The sequence below is a fragment of the Elephas maximus genome, chromosome 9 (assembly GCF_024166365.1).
Source record: "Elephas maximus indicus isolate mEleMax1 chromosome 9, mEleMax1 primary haplotype, whole genome shotgun sequence".
Classification (NCBI taxonomy): Eukaryota; Metazoa; Chordata; class Mammalia; order Proboscidea; family Elephantidae; genus Elephas; species Elephas maximus.
Window position 1 is genome coordinate 110,438,409 of NC_064827.1, and position 24,650 is coordinate 110,463,058.

A 24,650-nucleotide genomic window follows, 5' to 3' on the forward strand; every position below is an offset into this window, starting at 1 on the left:
CAAACGTCTAAGCCCCCAAGGATGCAATGGGTGTGGGTGACCTTATTAATATACTATGCCTAGGACCTTACAAAATCCTTGACTTACCTAACTGCTATTATTAGGTAAACTAACGAGCTTACAGCAGCCCTGGTGCTGCAGTGGTTAGAGTTTGGCTGCTAACTAAAAAGTCAGCAGTTCAAATCCATCAGCCAGCTCCTTGGAAACCTTGTGGTGCAGTTCATTGGGTTCCTAGGAGTTGGAATCAATTCAATAGCAATGGGTTTGGTTTTTTGGTTTTTCAATGAGCTTACTAGTCATAAATATACAAAACAGTCTTATTTGGAGAAATCAGGGTCATTAGAAAACTAGAGATTAAAGTCGTTTCCCTTACTGTCCTGAGATTCTCAAATAGTCAAATACACATCTTTAGTACAGCTGGGGCCTTGTGGGCATAAGAATGAGTGCTAACCCTCTAAACTCTCAGTAAAAAACATGGAAATACACAGACTCAAGTCTTGTTTCGACAGGTTTAAATAAAACCTCTCATGTGTACATATCCTGCTGGTTAGAGTACTGTCCGTAAAGCCAATGTGTAGAATACAGCATTTTATTCTAAAAACTCAACAAGTATCACAACTAGTAAATGTAAATGGCTTTTGTAGGGACCACTAAAAAACGTTTATGCAGAAAACAACTAACATATAAGCCTAAATAAGAGTACAGCCAGACTTTTTCCACAAAATATATGTAAATCAAACAAATGGCAGTTTTTTATTTTGATTGGTTTTAAAAAAGAAAAACGATCCCTGGAGCCCTGGTGGTGCAGTGGTTAAGAGCTACAGCTGCTAACCAAAAGGTCAGTAATTTCAATCCACCTTGGAAACCCTACGGGGCACTTCTACTGTCCTAAAGAGCAGCTATGAGTCGGAATTAATACGATGGCAAAGGGATTTTTGGTTTACAAATGTCTTATCATAAAAAGGATGCTATCCCTTTTCTTATAATAATAATAATGTTGTGTTCCTGAAAATACAGAAAAAAAGATGGCAATTCCTACAAAACACAATAAAAGGTGGCTACTAAAATAATTATCATTTTGGGGGAAATGTAAACCAATAGTTACTTGCTGACGTGACAAAACATATTATGAGGAAATAATGTTTTTCTGCTCACCAATAACACAAGTCATTGTTGCTCAGCAGTCTGTCCACCATGTGTTCCACTCGCACGAACCAGCTGGGCACAGACTTGTAAATCAGAGGTGTGTCTGACCTGGGATACGAAGACACAGAATGTAGCGGTCAGACTGAGAGACACTGGCACCGGGGATGACTGATATCACCACCACTTGGCCTTCTGCTAATATTCATTGTATTACAAATAAGAACATAAAAGAATTAAAAAAAAAAAAAAGGTCTGATAAATCTCACTTTTAACCAGTCATCTCACTCCACAACACCAAAAAAACGGATGTTGTTGTTAGGTTTCTTCAAGTTGGTTCTGACTCATAGTGACCTGTGTACAACAGTATGAAACATTGTCCGGTCCTGCGTCATCCTCACAATTGTTATGTTTGTGCTCATCGTCATAGCACTGTGTCAATTCATCTCATCGAGGGTCTTCCTCTTTTTCGCAGACCCTCTACTTCACCAAGCATAATGTCCTCCTCCAGAGACTGGTCCCTCCTGATAACATGTACAAAGTACTTAAGATGAAGTTTTACAATCCATGCTTCCAAGGAGCACTCTGGCTGTACTTCTTCAAAACAGATTTGTTTGTTCTTCTGAAGTCCAGGCTACAGTCAATATTCTTTGCCAAAATCATTGTTAAAAGCCATCAATTCATCTTCAGTCCTCCAGATTTTTGTTTTGTTTTGTTTTGTTTGGCCAGCTTTCCCATGCATATGAGGCGATGAATATACCATGGCTTGGGTCACCCTGGTGGTATAGTGGTTAAAAGTTACAGCTGCTAACCAAAAGATCGGCAGTTTGAATCAGAATCGACTTGATGGCAACAGGTTTTTTTTGTTTGTTTGTTTGTTTGGGTCAGATGCACCTTAGTTCTCAAAGTGAGTCCTTGCTTTTCAACACTTTAAAGAGGTCTTTAGCAGCAGATTTGCCTAATATATCATTTGACTTCCTGACTGCTGCTTCCATGGGCATTGATTGTGGATCCAAGCAAAACAAAACCCTTGACAACTTCAGTATTTTCTCCCTTTATCATGATGTTGCTTGTTGGTTCAGTTGTGAGGATTTTTGTTTTATGTTGACGTGTAATCCATACTGAAGGCTGTAGACTTTGATCTTCATCAGTAAGTGATTCATGTCCTCTGCACTTCTGGCAAGCAAGGTTGTGTCATCGGCATAACACAGGTTGTTAATGAGTCTTCCACCAATCCTGATGCCCTGTTCTTTTTCATACGGTCCAGCTTCTCGGATTATTTGCTCAGCATACAGAATGAATAAGTATGGTGAAAGGATACAACCCTGATACATACCTCTCCTGCTTTTCAACCATACAGCATCTCCTTGTTCTGTTTGAATGACTGCCTCTTGGTCTATGTACAGATTCCACATGAGCACAATTAAGTGTTCTAGAATTCCCATTCTTTGCAGTGCTTTCCATAATTTTTTATGATTCACACAGTAAAATGCCTTTGAACAGTCAATACAGCAGAGATAGACATCTTTCTGGTATTCACTGCATTCAGCCAAGATCCATCTGACAGCAATGATATCCCTGGTTCCACGGCCTCTTCTGAATCTGGCTTGAATTTCTGGCAATTCCCTATCAATCTACTGCTGCAACTGTTTTTTAATTCTCTTCAGCAAAATTTTACTTGCATGTGATATTAATAATACTGTTTGATAATTTCCACATTCTGTTGGATCACCTTTCTCTGGAATGGGCACAAATACGGATCTCTTCCAGTCAGTTGGCTAGGTAGCTGTTTTCCAAATTTCATGGAACAGATGAGTGACCCACTACGGTGCTTCATCCATTTGTTGAAACATCTCAATTGGTATACCGTGAATTCCGAGAGCCTTGTTTTTCACCAGTGCCTTCAGTGCAGCTTGGACCCATCTTTCATTACCGTCAGTACTTGATCATACACTACCTCCTGAATTGGTTGAACACTGACTAATTATTTTTGGTCCAGTGACTTTGTGTATTCCTTCTATCATCTTTCGATGTTTCCTAAGTCATTCAATATTTTGCCCATGGAATCATTCCATGTTGCAATCCTAGGCTTGAACTTTTTGTTCAGTTCTTTCAGCTTGAGAAATGCCATGCATGTTCTTCCCTTTTTGTTTTCTAACTCTAGGTCTTTGCACATTTTCATTATAATACTTTACTTTGTCTTCTGGAGCTGCCCATTGAAATCTTTTGTTCAGCTCTTTTACTTCATCATTTCTGCCATTCTCTTTACTGTTTTTGAGAATGGGCTCTTTCATTGGCACAAAAAAACCACACCTGTTGCCGTCGTGTCTATTCTGATTCATAGTGACCCTACAGGACAGAGTGTAGGACATGGCAACTGCCCACAGAGTTTCCAAGGAGCAGCAGGTGGCTTCGAACTGCCAACCTGCCAACCTTTTGGTTAGCAGTCGAGCTCTTAACCACTATGCCACCAGGGCTCCCTTCTATTTGTTTTAGCTACCATACGTTCAAGAGCAAGTTTCAGAGTTTCTTCTGCCCTCCATTTTTGTCTTTCCTTTCTTTTTAATGACCTTTTGTTTTCTTTAGGTATGACAGTCCTTGATGTCATCCCGCAACTTCTCTGGTCTTCGGTCATTAGTGTTCAATGCATCGAATCTATTCTTAAGATGGTCTCCAAATTCAGGTGGGATATACTCAAGGTCACATTTTAGTTCCCATGGAGTTGTTTCAATTTTCTTCAGTTTCAACTTAAACTTATGCATGAGCAATCAATGATCTATTCTACAGTTAGCCCCTGGCCTTGTTTTGACTGATAATATTGAGCTTTTCCACAGTCTCTTTCCACAGATATAGTCAATTTGATTCCTGTGTTTTCCATCCAGTGAGGTCCAGGTGTATGGTTGCCATTCATATTGTTAAAAAAAATATTTGCAATGAATGAGTTGTTGGTCTTGCAAAATTCTATCATGCGATCTCCGGTATTGTTTCTATCACCGAGGCCATATTTTCCAAATACCAATCCTTCTTCTTTGTTTCCAAGTCTTGCATTCCAATCACCAGTGATTATCAATGCGTCGTGATTGCATGTTTGATCAAATTCAGACTGCAGAAGTTGGTAAAAATTTCAGTTTCTTCATCTTTGGCCTTAGTGGTTGGTAAATCTGAGTAATAATTGTATTAACGGGTCTTCCTTGTAGGCATATGGATATTATCCTATCACTGACAGTGCTGTACTTCAAGACAGATCTTCAAATACTCTTTTTGACAATGAATACAAGGCCATTCCTCTTCAGCTTGTCATTCCTGGCACAGCAGGCCATATGACTGATTCAAAATGACCAATACCAGTCCATCTCAGCTTACTAATTCCTAGGATATCGATCTTTATGTGTTCAATTTCATTTTATACAACTTCCAGTTTTCCTGGATTCATACATTCCACGTTCTGATTATTAATGGATGTTTGCATCTGTTTCTTCCCATTTTGAGTTGAGCCTCATCAGCAAACGAAGGTCCCAAAAGCTGTACTCATCTATGTCATTAAGGTTGACTCTACTCGGAGGACGCAACTCTTCCCCAGTCATGTTTTGAGTGCTTGCGAACCTGAGGGGCTCATCTTCCAGCACCATATCAGATAATGTTCCGCTGCTATTCATATTTTTCACTGGCAATTTTTTCAGAAGTAGATCACCAGGTCCTTCCTCCTAGTCTGTCTTAGTCCGGAAGCACTGCTGAAACCTGTCCACCATGGGTGATCCTGCCGGTATTTGAAAGATTACTGGCATAGCTTCCAGGCTAACGGCAACATGTAACCCACCACAATATGACAAACTGACAGATGCATGGTGGAATAAAGGCACAAGCTGATAAAACAACACTAGAAGTAAAAACATATGGAGCCCTGGTGGTGCAGCGGTTAAACATTCGGCTGCTAACCGAAAATTTGGCAGTCCGGATTCATCAGCTGCTCCTTAGAAACCCGACAGGGCATATCTACTCTGTCCTGTAGGGTCGCTATAGTCACAATCGACTCGATGGTAACGGGTTTTTTGAGAAAGTAAAACATAGTTCTACTGGTGTGTGACAGTTGTCTAAGAAACGCTGCCAACTGTAGCACCGAAGAGAATAGGAGGGCCAGTGGGACGCCACTGAACAGTTCCTTCTCAGCCACATCTTTCTGGCACGGTTTTGTATTAAAACAAATCATATTTCTTATTAAACTCCATTACAAAATTTTATGTTTCTCACCCTAAACAACAGACCCAATACAAAATGTATGTGTATATCTATTTTCCTCATACAATTCCTGTGGAGAGACATGAGATGTTAGCGCATTCATAAAATCCTTCCTCAAAAAGGAAAAAGAAGGCAGTTTCCAAACAGTGACTCCAAAGGATACAAAGGAGTTGGGAAGCACAAACAGGATGGCACAAGCACAGAGAATATGTGTGTCCACAAACACGATGCTCTAGCAACAGCAGTCTCTGCTCACCTCCAGCAGAAAGGGTAGCTATGAGTGAAGGTGCTGGCAACAAGAAGGCGGCCTTGTTCCTTCAGGGTCCTGATGATATGTTTGTCAGCATCCTGTTAAAAATAAATTTAGCCATTAAAATACCCTACAATACTGGCACAGTATGATTAAATATATTACTAAAATATGATATTCTGTTAACCTTCACTATAAACAAAAAACAAAAACAACATATTATTTAACAACACTTTTTTAAACCACTGTAAAACTTTAAGTAGTTTTAAAGCACATTCTGTAACATTTAAGGCAGTGAAGTTTTTTCCAATCAGCAATGACTACCTCTAAGGTCACAAAGTGGCTTCATGAGAGAAACAAACAAGGGCCTGGTTTCTCCAACTCCTACCCCTGAAGCTGCATCGTGCTTCCTCTGACAGTACCAAACAAGATGCTGTCAAGTTAATCCTGACTCATGGTAACCCTGGGTATGTCACAGTAGGACTGTGCTCCACAGGGTTTCAAATGGCTGATTTTTTCTTTTTTTTTTTTAAAGATCACCAAGCCTTTCTTCCAAGGCACCTTAATGGAAAAAAATTTGAGAAATCCCAGAGACAGAAACTACTTTATTGGAAACTAGTTAATGAAAGAAGTGTGATCAAACTCACACCTTTCTGTGTCATATCGATTACAGACCTTCACATACTGTCCCGTGAAATCTGTCACTTCTGCTGTGAAACAGCCTGAAGCATCAACAGGGCAAACAGGGGGTGAGTCTTTCTGAATAATGTTGAAGTCCACACAGACCCTATAGTCATCCTGGAGAAAAAAGGGAAGTGGTGGAGGGAGGGAAGAACAAAACAGTTTAAGTATGAATGTGCAGAAGGGGTGGGGGTGGTGGTGCAGAGAAGAATATGAGGTGGCAGATACACAAGAGAATTTTCCAATATTCTGACATGAGCGTCACTCACCCTCCTAACTGAACTTAACCCAGGGATCAGAACATTGCAGAGCCTTACAGGAAAGGCAATTAGATCATCTATTCCACTCCTCTCAGCCATTATTTCAGATATATAGTACTTACATACATTTTTTTTAGTTTCTATTAATGAGCAAATAGATAATACATGTGAATGTTTTAAAACTAAATCAAATGTGAATTTTAACAGCAGCATATACGCACGACTGAAAAACAGACATGCATACAGGTGTAATGTATTGCCTGTTTAGTGGCACATGATGCTTGATGTACACGTGGGCTTGCATCCTGTCAAGCAACACTCCAAGGACGGCCAAAACTCACCTAAATATGGTATTTCCTTTACATATAAGTAAACTGGGGCCTAGGTAGTATTGCTTATCCAAGGTTCCACCACAATGTTTCAGAAACACATTTGAACAGTGTTATCAATGACAACAATCAGAGTGAACACCTGTAAAACCCTGTACGTCAGACACTGCTCTAAGTGCTTTACTACATAAACTCATCTAATCTTCACAACAGAGGCGGGGCCAAGATGGCTGACTAGGCAGAAGCTTCTGCTGAACCCTCTTGCAACAAAGACCTGAAAAAACAAGTGAATCAATGACATATATGACAATCTACGAACCCTGACTGTCAAACACAGAACAAAGGAATTGACCCGAGTGACAACGGAGCGAGAGACCGCGCAGAAGCAGTAACTAGTTGCTGAACCCGCACAGCGCCCCAGCTCTGATTCCTTGGTCCTGTTCTTTGGCGCAAGTGTGGTGGGGCTGATGGTGGTTTCCTGAGACACCACAAGGATGGGACGCAGCCCTAACCCCCAGGGCAATCTCGGCAAAGACCCAGCCAGCACACACAGGCTACACACCAACCTGAGTGTCAGGGGAGTGAGAGACCACGTAGAAGCAGTGACTAGTTGCCGACCCCACGCAGTGACAGAGCTCTGAAACCTTGGTCCTGTTCTCTGGTGCGAGTGCAGTGGGGCTGATTGTGGTTTCCTGAGACAGGGCAAGCACAGGATGCAGCCCTAACCCCCTGCGGCAATCTAGTGGGGACCCAGTCAGTGCACACAGGCTACACACACCTCTGGAATCTAAGATAAAACAGCACTCTCGACACAAGATAAGTGATTTTGTCTACTCTCTCCTATCTATCTGATCCCTCTCCTCCCTGCCCCAGCCGGCTTCATTAACATTTGAATTCCCTGGGCCTGAGATTGAAGTCCTGTGCTTTTTCTGACCCATTCTCCTGGCCTGGGAGAAGTTGCAAATTAAAAACAGGGGGGCAATATACTTTCTTGACTCCCCTAAACTGGAATATCAGAGCAGAAGCAGCTCCAGTTCAGGCATAAGAGATCTACAGACTTCTACTTTCACCCCTACATGGAACCAGGTGGTTATTATAATGCAAAGAGAAATGTGTTAGAGGTCGGACTATAATTATTTCAGCTGAGCGGTGGAGAGGGTGGTTTTGGAGTTCTGATACTGCTCTACCTATTAACCAGAGCTCTCACCTACCCACAGCAGGGACCTGAGAGCTGAGGCTCCATCCACACCACCTAGCCAACCGCGAAAGGGGTCTGAGGATAGTGATGCCTACCCGTCTTTACAGGTATAAGCATTAGGTGCCTAAGGTACAGCTGCAGAGCCCACCCACCAGGGAACCCTAGAGAATGAAGGCGCTCCTTCCTCACTGACACTCGGAGGAAAGGCTGTCAGCCCCTTGGCTTCTTCAGAGTGTGACCCCCTGCTGCTACCAGAAACCAGTGCATACAACCATCCCCACTACTCCTCTAAGATAGCAGGCGAGAGCCTACACCACACACTAGGTGACTGACTATCAGGGCACCTGAGCTGATTCTATTCAAGAATAGTGAATGGGCTCATAGGCTCAAATACCTGGTAATAGGTCTAACTATCTGGTAACAGGACATTAGTGCTTCGAAGGCTCCAATAATCAAGTTACCACACTCCAGTAGCCTATCTGGGTATACTGAAACAAAACAAAACAAGACTCAGTGAGCAAATATAAAATAAATTATTACAATAACTTATAGATAGCTTGGAGACAGCAGTCGATATCAAATCACATAAAGAAGCAGACCATGATTGCTTCTACAACTCCCCAAAACAGAATCAAGATCTTTCCTGGATGAAGATATATTCCTGGAATTGCCATATGTAGAATACAAAAGATTAACATACAGAATGCTTCCAGACATCAGGGATGACATCAGAAATGAAATCAGGCAATGTACAGAAAAAGCCAAGGAACGCACAGATAAAGCAGATGAATTAAAAAGATTATTCAAGAACATAATGAAAAATTTAATAAGCTTCAAGAATCCATAAAGAAGACACCATTCAGAAATTCAAAAGATTAACAATAAAATTACAGAATTAGACAACTCAATAGGAAGTCAGAGTAGCAGAATCGAGCAACTGGAATGTAGAATTGGGGAAATGGAGGATAAGGCACTTGGCACCAATATATTTGAAGAAAAATCAGATAAATTAAAAAAAAATGAAGAAACCCTAAGAATCGCGTGGGACTCTATCAAGAAAAATAACTTGCGTGTGATTGGAATTCTAGAACAGGGAGGGATAACAGAAAATACAGGGAGAATTGTTGAAGATTTGTTGGCAGAAAAGTTCCCTGACATTGTGAAAGATGAAAGGATATCTATCCAATATATTCATCAAACCCCATACAAGGTAGGTCCCAAAAGAAAATCACCAAGACATATTATCATCAAACTTGCCAAAATCAAAGATAAAGAGAAAATTTTAAAAGCAGCCAGGGATAAACGAAAAGTCCCCTACAAAGGGGAATCAATAAGAGTACGTTTGGACTACTTGGCATAAACCATGCCAGCAAGAAGGCAATGGGATGACATATACAGAACACTGAAGGAGAAAAACTGCCAGCCAAGAACCATATATCCAGCAAAGCTCTCTCTCAAATACGAAGGCAAAATTAAGTCATTTACAGATAAACACAAGCTTAGAGAGTTTGCAAAAACCAAACCAAAGCTCATCTTCACAATGATTCTGTGAGGAAGGCAGGCAGGCAGACTAGGTTTTCACCACACGCTGCCCTCACACAAACCAGCAATTTTTCCTACTTTACAGGAGGAAGCTGAGGCACAGAGAAGTCAAGTAGTTCAGCTATGAAGTGGCAACACTAGGGTTCAAAACCAACCAGCTTGGCTGTGGAGGCCAAGGTCTTCACCACTGAGCTGTGCGGACCAAACTTAAAAAGGACTGCCTCAGGTTAAAGCAGAATCACACTCTGATTTGACGCAAAGACAAGCTGAAGACCTGATGTGTGTCTACCTGGATCTGTGGCCCGTTCTCATGGTGCTGACAGGCTGCACAGCGTGACGTGACAGACAGGCATGCTGTCGACAAGTACAGGAACGCCCTAGCCCTGAAACCAACCAAACCCACTGCTGTCGAGTCGATTCTGGCTCATACCGACCCTTTAGGACAGAGTAGAACTGCCCAATAGAGTTTCCAAGGAGCACCTGGCAGATTCGAACTACCAACCTCTCGGTTAGCAGCCACAGCACTTAACCACTACGCCATCACGGTTTCCGGCCCTGAAAGGTGAGCCAGAAAAACACCCACGCAACAAAGAGGAAAGGCCAAAAAAGCACAGCGATTTGAACCATATAATTGTAGAGAAAGCTCTCCCCACTTCAGCTAGTGAAGAGCAAGATTCCTGAATCCAGCCCAGAACACACAACAGGGGCTATTTACTCTGGTGATGTACCTGTGCACAGTATCTACAGATCTCACACGTTGCCACTTGTTGCCAAACCAAGATACAGGCAGTGGGAGCCCTCTCGGGAATGTTTGCCACATAGGGCTAATTTAGGGCTATAGTTTAAACATTTGATCTTCTATAAGATTAGCCCATGTGGCACTCAACACAGATATGAGGTATTAATGACAAATACCCGTATTCAAAGAGGAAACACTAAAATACAATTCAAAGCCAAGAATTTATTTTTTTATTATCTACTAGTGGATTAGCCATGCCAATTGATCCTAAAGTTATTATGAATAACTAGTTCCTCAAAATCAATTTTTAGGACTAGTTCCTAAAAATCTGTAAGCAGTATTACAAAATGCTTCCATCAAATCTGAATATGGATCAGGTCCTAGGTAACAGTAAGCCACAGCTCATTTTATTAGGTATAACAACAACATGACATGGTGGCTGTACTAAAAAGTCCTTATTACTCAGAGAGGCAGAGCAAGTATTTACAGATGAAAGACAAGGTGTTGAGGGTTAGGCTTTAATATCCTCTAGCCAAAATAAAAGAGAATAAAAGAGGGAGGAGAAGACAAGATTCCCAATGAAGCCAGCTGATGTGAATAAATCCTTATATTGTAATACTGTCTCTCCCGCGTATATCTGAAATTTTCTATATTAAAAATCCCTGCAGAGATGAAACAGGAAAGTGAAATGACGAATAGGGACAGAAGAGCTTCACTGCCTCTTAGGACAAAGCTTTAAGCCCTCTCAGCAACATGTGGTCAAGTCCAGAGAAGGGAGTCTATAGGTCCCAGCAGGCCCTGTGCTAAATGCCTGGTACAGAGGATTCCATCTAAACCTCACAATAATCCAGACAGGCATGTATTACTAACCCATTCACAGAGGAGGAAAATGAGGTTCAGACCAGCTAAGGGACCTGCCAGCAACTGCCAGTCAGTGGCAGGGCAGGGTTTAAATTGAGGTCTGGTTTTCAACAAATGTGTGCCCTTAGTCCCTGTGCTCTTGTGCTGTTACTCACATCCAAATTATATTAAAAGGCATACATTTCTAGAACAAGTTTTCAAGGCAAAAATGTAAAATCAACCATATAGTATAGTTCTGAGTAGAGAGATCACATTCTCCTTTCTGACCAACTTCAGGAAACTGCATATAGCATTTAGTCAAGAACACAGCAGAGGGGATGGAACTACTGTGTGTTCTGATTGTCATGGTGACTGCTCCACTCTGCATTTGGCAAAACTCTTACAACTGTATGCCAAAATGAGAAAAGTTTATTGTATATAAATTATGAATAAAAAAAGCAGACACCTTGGCTTTTTTTAGAAAGACTAAACACTCTATCAAGTGCTCTGGGTTTACCCACAATTTTCCAAAGTTAGCTGAGGGTTAAAAAAGGAATCCCAGCAAGGCAGCTGCAAGTTTCATAAGCAGTCTTCGGAGGCAGTAAGCTAGGAAAGAGGCAGACCCCATGGTCCAAAGGAGAGCAAGAAGCACAACTATACCATGGCTCACCATCCCACAAAAAGTGGCCTCTGAAATTTACTTCTCACAAATACGTTTGCAAGTTTTATACTACTTACAGCACCAAAGTAAGGAGCCTGGTGTACAACCCCAGTGCCTTCGTCCTCTCTCACGTAGTTGTCGACAAGCACAGTAAAAGCACCGTTCTCTTTATGCTGGAAGAGAAAGGTTAGCAAATTTAAAGGATGAAACACTACTGTACCACAATATTATTTTGTAATAGTTTTTGGTAAAAACTTGAGAACACTTTTAACATGTAAAATTATTTTTAGAAACAAAAGATAGATGAATTCAGGTCGAGAAGAAATATGCTATTTTGATAAATCTAATCCTATAAAATATGAAAAATGATTCCTAACACTTACAAATGAAACAATTATCTGAAGACTTGCAAATAAAATTTTCTAACTTTCTTAGCCACAAATGGCTTTTCCATTAGTTCTCCTCACACCCCACACACCCATCAGCATGCAGGTCAGCACATGTGCTCCCTAAACAGCCACTTCCTGGGATACTCGGCATCACTGCACATGCTTGGCTGCTCCTTTTCCTTTCAGCCTGGCTCCATTTATTCAGTCATAAAAGCCAAACCTTGAAAGAAACAGGATGGAAGAGCCAAGAGTTACATGTCTAATTTACAGGTATTCTACCCACTAAATTGAGGGGACATGTTTTCAATTTGATTTTCTTTGCAAAAACAATAATGCCAGATTAACACATATAACGCCACAGACCTAGTTTTTCTACCTGTTTGTCTTAATATTTCTTCCAACATACCCTTTGTTTCCACCAAGGTGGCTCTTTGCTTTTCTACCTCTCTGCCTCTAAAGAAAATACTTTCACAAATGATTTTCAAATTTAATTCCTATAATCTTCTGAAAAAAGTATTAGTATTACCATGTTTTAAAAACTCCCTGGCTCTGTCTGCACTTCACAGAGAAACAAACTCAGAGCTAGGATTAAATGGCTTGCCCAAATCATACCACCAACAACAATGAAGCCAGCAACCTGAAGCAAATCCTTCTGGCTCCAGGTCCTCCAATGTTATTTTCAGAGACATCATAGCTCTTTGCTTTCTTGGAACTTAACACTAAACTTGAATAACAACCATGAATTTTTATTGATATAACCCAAGTCACCTTGAAATATTTTGGGTGTGGCATGATAGGTGCTAAAATGTGCGTCTTCAATAATTTAAACATGGAGACAGATCATGTGAGTTCTTAGAATCCTATGTACACTCAGGGAACCCAAAGGTGCCTTACATGTTCTGATTCTAGACAAAAGAAAACCTGTATTGCACTGTCAGTCTCCCAGAGTCCAGGTTCCTGATTCTACAGGCACCAAGTCTGAGCTGCCTAACAGGCCACGTAAACCATTATCCACAAAGAGCTGCAGTGTTGCTGTGCTCACAAAGAGCACCACAGTACCACAGCTTTCACATTATCAATATTCCAGAATAGACATATTTTAAAGTATCCAGACGATTTTGTCATAAATCGAAAAAAAATTTAATACCTGTTTAAAACACACTGAAAGTCCTAGATATTTCAGGAAGCTAATTTAATAGACAGGTAGGTGTTATTCAGTTTAATTCAATATGTAAAAAACCAAAATCCGTTTCTGTGGAGTCAATTTTGACACATAATGACCCCACAGGACAGAGCAGAATTACCCCATAGGGTTTCCAAAGCTGTAAATCTTTATGAAAGCAGATTGCCACATCTTTATTCCACGGAGAAGCTGATGGGTTCAAATCACTGGCCTTTTGGTTAGCAGCCAAGCACTTTAGCCACTGCGCCACCAGGATTCCATTCAATATGTACTGAATGCATATTCCAGAAAGACCTCTGACTTAACCCAAAGCTTATAGGTAGTGCAGGAACTCTGAACCCAGGACTGGAGTGAATATATGTCCCTGCATATTTTTCTGAAAGGAACTTTCCTCAGCTTCTCAAAAAGGGTCTGCTACTCAGAAAGGTTAAGAATCACTGATCTGAATATAAGAGCAATTCCTTAACATAATAAAGGGCATTTATACAAGTCAATAGCCAACACCATTCTAAACAGAGAGACTGAAAGCATTTCCCTTGAGGATGGGAACCAGAAAAGGATGCTCTTTATCATCACTCTTATTCAACACTGGAAACCCTGGTGGTGTAGTGGTTAAGTGCTACCGCTGCTAACCAAAAGGTCTGCAGTTCAAATCCGCCAGAAGCTCCTTGGAAACTCTACGGGGCAGTTCTACTCTGTTCTATAGGGTTGCGATGAGTCGGAATCGACTCGACGGCAGTGGGTTTGGTTTTTTTGGTTTTATTCAACATTGTGCTGGAGGTCCTAGCCAGAACAATAAGGCAAGAAAAAGAAATAAAGGGCATCCAAATTGGTAAGGAAGAAATAAAAGTATCCCTATTCATAAATCATTTAATCTTACACACAGAAAACCTCAAAGAATCCACAAGAAAACTACTGGAGCTAATAGAAGACTTCAGCAAAGTATCAGGATAAAAGATAAACATACAAAAATCAGTTAGATTCCTCTACACTAACAAAGAAAACTTCGAAAAGGAATTCACCAAATCAATACCATTTACAATAGCCCCCAAGAAGATAAAGTACCCAGGAATCAATCTAAGCAGAGATGTAAATGACTTATACAAAAAAAAAAAAAAAAACTACAAAATGCTACCGTAGGAAATCAAGAGAGATCTACAGAAGTCAAAAAACATCCCTTGCTCATGGAGAGGAAGACTCAACATTGTGAAAACATCAGTTCTACCCAAAGTGATCTACAGGTACAATGAAATCTGGATCTAAATTCCAACGATCTTTTTTAATGAGACAGAGAAACAAATCACCAAATTTATACGGAAAGGGAAGAGGCCCCAGATAAGTAAAGCATTAATGAAGAAGAAGAGCAAAGTGGGAGGCCTCACTACCTGATTTTAGGACCTATTATATTGCCGCAGCAGTCAAAACAGCCTGGTACTGGTACAACAACAGATACATAGACCAATGGAACAGAACTGAGAATACAGACATAAATCCATCCACATATGAGCAGCTGATATTTGACGAAGGCCCAAAGTAAATGGGGAAAAGACAATCTGTTTAACAAATGGTGCTGGCATAACTGGATATCTATTTGCAAAAAAAAGAAACAGAAGCCGTACCACACAAAAGACACAAGAGCTAACTCAAAATCAATCAAAGACCTAAATATAAAATCTAAAACAATAAAGATCATGGAAGAAAAAACAGGGACAACACTAGAAGCCCTAACACATGGCATAAATAGTATATAAACCATATCTAACAAGGCACAAACACCAGAAGAGAAACTAGATAACATGCAGCTCCTAAAAATCAAACACGCTCATCAAAAACTTCACCAAAAGAGTAAAAAGAGAACCTACAGACTGGGAAAACATTTTTGGCTATAACATATCCGATAATGGTCCAATCTCTAAAATCGACAGATACTGCAATACCTCAACAACAAAAAGACAAATAACCCAATTAAAAAATGGGCAAAGGATATGAACAGACACTTCACAAAGAAGACATTCAGACACCTAACAGACACATGAGGAAATGCTAGTGATCATTAGCCATTAGAGACATGCAAATCAAAACTACAATGAGAAACCATTTCACCCCAACGAGAGGCTAGCATTAGTCCAAAAACCACAAAGTAATAAATGTTGGAGAGGCTATAGAGAGATTGGAACACTTATGCTCTGCTGGTGGGAATGTAAAATGGTACAACCACTTTGGAAAACAATTTGGTGTTTCTTAGGAACAGAAATACCATAGGATCCAGGAATCCCACTCCAAGCAATATATCCTAAAGAAATAAGAGCCGTGACACACACAGACATATGCACACCCATGTTCACTGCAGCATTGTTCACAATACCAAAAAGATGCAAACAATGTAGGTGCCCATCAACAGACAAATGGATAAACAAATTATGGTACATACACACAATGGAATACTACCCAACGATAATGAACAATGATGAATCCGTGAAACATCTCACAACATGGATAAATCTGGAGTGCATTATTCTGAGTGAAATTAGTCACATCACAAAAGGACAAATATTGTATGAGATCACTATAATTAAGAACTCAAGAAAAGGTTCAAACACAGAAAAAAGTATTCTTTGATGGTTATGAGGGTGGAGAGGGAGGGAGAGGGAAATTCACTAGACAGTAGTCAAGGATCAGCTTCAGTGAAGGGAAGGACCACACACAACACAGGGGAAGTCAGCACAGCTGGACAAATGCAAGAGTTTCCGGGCATACCCAATCACTTTGAGGGACAGAATAGCTGAGGCTGGGACCCGGGGACCATAGTTTTGGGGGACATCTAGGTCAACTGGCATAACAAAGTTTATTAAGAAAATTTTCTGCATCCCACTTTGCTGAGTGGCATCTGGGGTCTTAAAAGCTTGTGAGTGACCATCTAAGATGCATCAATTGGTCCCATCCCACTTGGAGCAAAATAGAATGAAAAAAACCAAAGACACTAGGAAAACCAAGGGCCAAGACACTAAAGGACCACATGAACCTGAGACTCCACCAGCCTGAGACCAGAACTAGATGGTGCCCGGTACCATCAACGACTGCCCTGACAGGGACCACAACAGAAAGTCCCTGATGGAGCAGGAGAAAAGTCTGGAGCAGGACTCAAATTCGTGTAAAAAGACCAGGCTTGATGGTCTGACAGAGACTGAAGGAACCCCCAAAACTATGGCCACTGGACACTGTTAACCCAGAACTGAAACAATTCCCGAAGCCCACTCTTCAGACAAAGATTAGACAGGACTATAAAACAAAAAACAATGCACATGAGGAGTGTGCTTCTCAGTGCAATCAGATATGTGAGACCTAATGGGCAGCTCCTGTCCAGTGGCAGGATGAGAAGGCAGGAAGGGACAGGAACTGGTCAAATGGACACAGGGTACCCAGGGTGGAAAGGTGGAGTGTGCTGTCACATTTTGGGGATTGCAACTAATGTCACAAAACATGTGTATAAATTTCTGTAAGAGAAATTAACTTGAACTGTAAACTTTCACCTAAAGCACAATTAACAACAAAAAAAAGAATTCCCCCCACATAAAAAAAAAAGAGTCACTGATCTAGTAGAAGAGGGTAAGGACACAGAAATGCAAAGACAACATAAAACAAAAAATGTTAAGATGTACAAGGAGGAATGCAGTAAGGACATTTTTCAGAGGGAAAAACTAAAGAGGCATTTCAGAAAGTGTTTCTTTCAGATAGCATATGAGTTCAGACTCGAAGGGTAAGTTGAACTCCAGCAGATAGGACATTAAAGAAAGGCCAGGGACTTTTTAAACAGGAGGAAAAGATAATGAAAACAAAGGCAAGGATGCAGGAAAGAAAAGACCAGTTTGAGTGGAGCACAGGATATGTTTAAAACAACATCAAGAGGTATGGCCAGGAAGCAGGTCTGTTGTGTGCCCAGGTGGAAAAGGCCAGGTGAGGGACGTACCCTGGATGCACTGACGTGGCAAATGACTAAGGGTCATGGGAGGCGACTGGGTCAGGTCAAGGTGGAAGGGAATCCATCTGGCAGCAGTATGGAAGGAGGAAGAATGAGACCATTAATTCAGAGATTACTGTAATATTCCAGGTAAGAAAAATGGAAAAGTACTCAAGGTACACAAAAGGAAGAGACAGATGTGAGGCACCTGGACAGAATCCAACTGTCAGAGCTCATCTGCATTAACCAAATTCCGGTCCCACATGAAACAAGAACACCAGAAAGGTAAGCAAGTGTTTTATATTAGGCTATGATCTTAAGATTTCACCTTCTAATGTTAGGAAAATTGTCCAGTTGAATATCCCCATAGGATGTATATGAGGGTGTTGCTCATTATCTACCCCTTAGACTTGTAAGAAGGGACCAATGAGAAATTCCTGCTTGACCTTGTTCTTTTTTTATTTTTTGTATGAAGGAGAAGGGGGGTGGGAGAACAGCTGTTAACTCTAGCTGTGGATTCTCTACTGTCAGAAAAGAAAACTACATAAAACTGCTTTATAACTGTTAAGAAAAGTAGGGGGTTAAATGTATTGTATGAGCTTTGTTGTGGTACCTAGATTTAAACACCTACTTCATCATCTTCCCTTAAATGAACTCCATTTAGCTTTATGCACGTTTTATTCTGAACATTATTTTAATTTAAATAAATAAAAAAATCGCGATAAATTTCCTGGGCAATATGCAGACCATTAACAATAAAAATAAACGCACATAAATCTTATCAAATGTAAAAGGATTCCTTATGCAAAACAAACCAGAATTTAATTTCATTAATACTTAAATTGCAGGGGCCAGGACGAGAAGGCAGGAGGGGACAGCAAAGCTGGTAATGGGGAACCCAAGGTAGAGAAGGGACAGTGTTGACATGTTGTGGGGTTGGCAACCAATGTCACAAAACAATATGTGTATTAATTGTTTAGTGAGAAACTAGTTTGCTCTGTAAGCCTTCATCTAAAGTATAATTAAAAAAAAAAAAGCTTAAACAGGCTTTTGGATTCAGGCACATTCATACAATATAACCATTGAGAAATATAAATACTCATCACATCACGTCATTTATCAAACCATGGGTTGTGAGAAACCACTGAGGACAAAATCCCTGAGCTCACCTTCACAAAGTAGTCAAACAGTGGCCTGTACTTCTTGCCTTTGAGATGGGCACCAGGAAATCTAAGAAAAGAAAGGCCAACTCGCAGTTAAATTAACACCATCAAACAAACTCGGCTGCAGCCACATCAAGTTGCCACCACCCCTCTCTGGTCTGCTTGCTGTTTTGTCACTAACGCTGACATATGAATGTTTCAGTATTAGAACAACTCAGTGCTCACAAATTAAACCTGAATAATATAACTGTTGGGTAACATAGCTTTTAACTATTTTTAAAGCTAAACACACACACATATATCAGCAAAGTTGTGTATTCACCTTTCAAGGATCTCATAGTCATTCTCCGCTTTATAGAGGGCTGATAATCTGGCTTCCATTAAAATGAACAATTTTTCTCTGACAATATCTATGAGCAAGGGAAAAGGTGGACTTCAGTAAAATTCAGACTTTTGATTACTCTGAAAATACACCTCAGGCATACTTTCTTCTCCTCGAGTGGGCACAGTACTCATAAAGGAACACTGCAAAGAACACTATGGTACACTGCTTTCCAGGCATGAAAACATAAAAAACATCAAACACGTTCAGGCAGCTCACTGGTTATTAATTGCACCTATATTTATTTTAAATAAATCAATCTTTTATTTTTTTCCTTCCAGTTCGTAAAAATCATTTAGCTCACAAAGGAAACCCACCACCACCACCCCCTGCCATTGAGTCGATTCTGACTCATAGTGACCCTATAGGACAGAGCAGAACTGCCGCATAGAGTTTCCAAGGAGCACCTGGTGGATCTGAACTGCTGACCCTTTGGTTAGCAGCCACAGCACTTAACCACTATGCCACCAGGGTTTCCACCCACAAAGGAAAAGTCCCCTATAATTCTCCCCTGCCCCAGATATGATCATTTGGTTGTCTACTCATCCAGGTATTTTTCTATGCAAATACTTACATATATATAAATATGTAAGTTTTTTTAAAAAAACAATCATGGAATAATATTCTAGGTATTTTGTAACTTGTTTTCATTTAATATATGTAGACATCTTTCCATATGTTAGCACATATAGATCTTTCTCACTCTTTAAAACAGCTCTATAGTATCTCATTTTATAGAGGTACACGTTATTTTTAAGGAAAATACTTGGTTCAAATTTTCACTACTATGAACATTGAATATCCTTGTGTGTATCTTTGTACCCTCATTGGAAGTATTTTTGGAGAATACTATCCTAGGAGTAGGAAAGCTGGAGCAAACAACCATTTAAAGTTTAATAGACAGTGACAACTGTCCGACTGAAACCTAGGTTAGCCAATTTACACTCCAACCTAAAAGGTATAGGAGTCCCTAGGTGGCGCAAATGGTTAAACACTTGACTATTAGCAAAAAAGGTGGCAGTATAAACACACCCAGAGGGGCCTTGGAAGACAGGCCAGGTGATCTGCTTCCACAAGGTTACAGCCTTGAAAATTCTACGGAGCAGCTCTGCTCTTCACGCGAGGTTGCCATAAGTCGGAGCCGACTTGATGGCAACTAAGGACAAGTCATATATTCAGTTTGCTATAAGAAAAATAAGAATCTATGAATCATTGCAAAGGCTTGCAGAATTCATTGAAAAACTGCTTATAATAAAGCTGCTACTCACTGAGCTCTGCCTTTACAGTAACTTTCTTATAAGTAGAGTCTACATTTCTGAATGGAACTCAAGACACATGGTCTGTTAAGCACAAGAATAATACGCAGGCAGAGGAAAAGGGTACTTGAAATCTCAGTCAGGTAGCTCCCATGGCAGTCAGGCTTGCTACAGGATGACCGCTGTACTACAAGGGGACCTTGAGAAGACTGGATTGTCCCTGCCCTGGAGAAGCAGCTGCAAAAACTGAGACCCAGGCCCCCACATGGATAACAGTTCCCCTTCCCAGCAGAGACCACTGAGAACCAACTCTTCGTTCTACATATTTCCAAAGAAGAACAGTATAAAGAATTTCCTCCCTCCCTTTTTCCTTAATACTCTCCATACTTTTCTTAATATTCTTCCCTTGCCAACACAAGCAATTGTGATTCAAGTGAACTCTTGTCACGCAGCTTTTTATTAGCTACCGGTTTTTCTTTTCTTTTTCTGCTTCCTACCTTCTACTCCTCTCCACCCTCCCCCCCAAAAAACCTACCCAAAACATGAAGATACTAATGTTCATAAAGCACTAATCTTTTAAATATAAAACTCTACAGAAAGGCCTATTTGAGACTGGAAACTCTTTTCCAGGAAATATCGGAAAGGCACAAAAATAACAATGTGACACCACATCTCAGAATTTTCAATTCTTCATCTGTAACAGGGTCATGATGCATGAAGCATATCAAAAGTATAAATTATAAAGAATTGGTACTTTCTACTCTTTACATCTCTACCCAATTTTTGCATTACTTTTTCAATCAGAAATGAAAAAAACTTCTCTAGAGGTTATTTTTCTGATAAAACACTTTCCAAAGCCTTTTATTTTTACTCTAAAAAGAAATGTATACTTTCATAACTTTAACATATTTTAAGAAAGTATGTGATACACATCAATCCTAAGTGCCCAGGCTCATGCCTACCTTTAATCTTCACATACTGTATATCGGGATTAACACAGACGGCAAGGTTACTAGGTAGAGTCCACGGAGTGGTTGTCCAAGCAACTAAACATACATTTTCATCTTCCTCCAAAGGGAAAGTGACAAATATTGAAGGATCTTGAACATCCTGAAATAAATTGAGGTAAAGAATTATTTTACAAAATCTGTGAGAACAGACATGTAAGAAAAAGGACCTTAAAGAGGAATAGAACAAACCAATTTTCAGAATACTCCAAGCTTTTAAAAATCTTTTTTGCCAAGTTTATAAAAAGAAAACACGAGGTATAAAATTCTAAACAGATTTTTAAAAATACTTAAAAAATGTTCTAACAGTCATCTTAGTAGTCATGAATCTGAAACATTTTAAGATATCTGGTGACTTTCTAAAGTAATAGATCAAAAGAAAGGGGAATACATTTTATAGTTTAAGTCCCTGAAGAGTTAGGTCAACAAAATACCTGTTTTGGAAAAAAGGGTTATACTTTTTGCAAAAGTATCTAAAAGAATTATACTGAAACACCATTAACTTGCAAGTATAATATACCAGCATTAAGTTCATTAAATAAAGGAAGAATGACTTCAACGCAAAAATATCAAGGATTTCAAAATAAACAGCTGAAGTAGAAAAGATCATTTCCCAACACAAACCAAATGCATTCTAAATAAAATACCATGAGAAAAAGGAGTTCTACAAGCTTCAACTTCCAGTATTTACACACAAAACACCACACCAACCAGAAATGAGAGACATTCTACACATTTACTGGCCTCTACTCATCAAATATGCTAGTATCATGAAACAAAGACTGAGAAACTGTTTCAGATTAAAGGAGGTTGGAGATATAGCAACTGTTGAAACACCTGATCTGGGATTTTCTTTTGATATAAAGAGCACTGGGACAATTAATACATTCTGAATAACGTCTACAGATTAATCCAAACCAAAAAAAACCAAACCCGTTGCAGTCAAGTTGACTTCGGTCTATAGATTAGTGATAAAATTTTCAATGTTAATTTCCCAATTTTGATTATTTAAGAGGAATCTGGTTGAAGGATATACAAGAATTCTCTTCAATTTTTCTGTAAGTCTGAAATATGTCAGACTAAAAATTAGAAGAAAAAAATACACAATCATCAGAAGGGCTAAAATGAAAAAGGTAGAAAATGCCAAGTAATCAGAACTCTGCAGTGGGAGTATAAATCGTAATAACCACTTTGGAAAACTATTTGCCTGGACCTACTAAAGGAGAGGTCAGGAAACTAAGGTCCATAGGTCAAACCTTTTTTGCTACCGGTTTTTATACAGCCTATGAGCTAAGAATGGTTTTGACAGAGTTGCAAAACAAACCATCTGGCCTGAAAAGCCAAAGATATTTACTATCTGGACCTTTACAGAAAAAGACTGCTGACCCCTGTACTTGAGCTTAAACATAGTATACCTATGACTCAGCAATTCAACTCCTGGGTACATAACCAACAGAAATGTCCACGTATACTAATCAAAAGATTAAATTTTAGAATGTTTACAACAGCACTATTCATAAAAGCCAGAAACCTGAAATTATCCAAATGCCCATCACCAACATAACGGATAAATTAATTAAAAAGTATGCAGCAATCAAAATGACCACAAAACTATAACCACCCACTGCATGGATGACTCTCACAAGCATAATGTTGAGGGAGAGACTCCAGACACAAAAAAGGACACACTGTAGGATTCTATTTATATATATAAAATCCCAAACTGACAAAGTAACAATGCCGTTGCAAGTGAGAACAGCGGTTATTCTAGGTGGAGAGAGGTAGGATTAACCTGAAAGGACCATGAGGAGAGCTTCTTTTAGGTTCCTAAGGGTTTTTTCTTTATCTGGGTGTTGGCTTCACCTATGTATTCACTTTGTAAAAATTCACAGAGTTGTGCTCTTGTATAATACTTCAAAAGTTAAAAGCCAACAATAAAAGAAACCCTTAGGCAAAGTACTGGTAAATGAAGGAGGCAAAAATTGTTGTCTTATCATTAAACCATGCAATAGGTTGTTGTTGTTAGGAGCCTCCGAGTTGGTTCTGCCTCATAGCGACCCTATGCAAAACAAAACAAAATGCTGCCTGCTCCTGCGCCATCCTCACAATCGTTGCCAATGTTTGAGTCCATTTCTGCAGCCACGATGTCAATCTATCCCGTTGAGGGTGCGCTGCAAAAAAGAGCTCTTTAAAGTATTAAAAAGCATAAATGTCATTTTGAGGACTAAGGTATACCTGGCCCAAACCATGGTATTTTCAATTGCCTCATATGCAAGGGAAGGCTGGACAAAGAATTAAGCAATAAATAATAAAATGTAAAAAAAATGATTAATTTTAGTATGTACAGTACTGAATACAACAAAAAGCAGAAAAGCCACTGAAGGGAAACCTATATAAAACAGTAATAATGACTGCCTTTGGGTACTGGATTATAATTTTTTCTCCTTCTTTATATTTTCTATGGTTTCCAAATTTCCCACAATGACCATGTAACTTCATAATTCATCAAATACTCTTAAAAGGTAAAAAATAAGACATCAAAAAATAAATCTGTTTTTATATATCACAAGCTGGTAGGAATGTTTACCTTTTGGAACAGCTGGAAGGACCTTCTCTTGTAACTCATTCTACTCACACACTGCTTGACTATTTTCTAATAAGAATGTATTTATTTCTTTATAGAAGAGCATAACTTTGGTAAACTCTAGAGGCTCATAAATTATTTTGAGGACCTAACATGAGTCAGAATCAACTACAGGATTCATACTGAAAATATTCGTGGCCAACAGTGTTACTGTACATGTGATATAAAGCACTGTATGGCAGTTAAAATAATCAAGCTTAAGCTACGTGTATCACTATGGAGCATATTTGAAACACAATGCTTAGCATAAAACGCAAGGTACAGAAGGAGGAATACAGTCTGCATGGTTTAAAGATATACAGAACAATGCTATGTAGTGTTTATGGATACTTAACTGTCAAGTTGATTCGGACTCATAGTGAGTGACCCCACCTGACAGAACTACCCCATAGGGTTAACAGAAGGCATGTAGTGAAGAATTAGCCTCACCCAAAGAGACTGGCTACTAGGTGATCTCTAAGCCCCTAGGCTGTCCTGCTTCGTGGGAGTGTCTGTTTGCTTGGATACTTTAGCCAAAGAACAGTCTAACAATGTCATTTATAATGGGGGCTTTGGGTCACATGATACCATTTTTGACCTAGGGAGAAACTAGACACTAAAGAGATCAGTGTGATCTCCAGGAGAGTCTGGAGAATAAAGGGAAGTCCCGCTGGCGGTATGTGATTTAGACCCAAAATCTAGATGTCATATGTTTGGGTGAGATTCCCTGGTTGGTAATTGTGTGTGTGTGTGTGTGTCTGTGTGTGTCAGCGTGCATGTTTGTGTTACAGACATCGTGTGCGTGTGAGT

The 24,650-nt window shown here is 39.7% G+C and overlaps 1 protein-coding gene across 3 annotated transcripts in view; it reads right to left on the reverse strand.

The window, feature by feature from the left end:
* IARS1 (isoleucyl-tRNA synthetase 1) overlaps positions 1–24,650 on the reverse strand; it is a 119,252-nt gene that overhangs the window by 61,476 nt on the left and 33,126 nt on the right. For all 3 annotated transcript variants that reach the window (XM_049896102.1, XM_049896101.1, XM_049896103.1), the window contains exons 7-13: positions 21,173–21,320; positions 18,895–18,982; positions 18,579–18,639; positions 11,957–12,052; positions 6,305–6,427; positions 5,636–5,727; positions 1,156–1,254 (exon numbers count right to left, since the gene is read on the reverse strand). In XM_049896102.1, the coding sequence (XP_049752059.1) occupies positions 1,156–1,254; positions 5,636–5,727; positions 6,305–6,427; positions 11,957–12,052; positions 18,579–18,639; positions 18,895–18,982; positions 21,173–21,320 (707 nt within the window). The remainder of the gene's footprint in view (positions 1–1,155; positions 1,255–5,635; positions 5,728–6,304; positions 6,428–11,956; positions 12,053–18,578; positions 18,640–18,894; positions 18,983–21,172; positions 21,321–24,650) is intronic.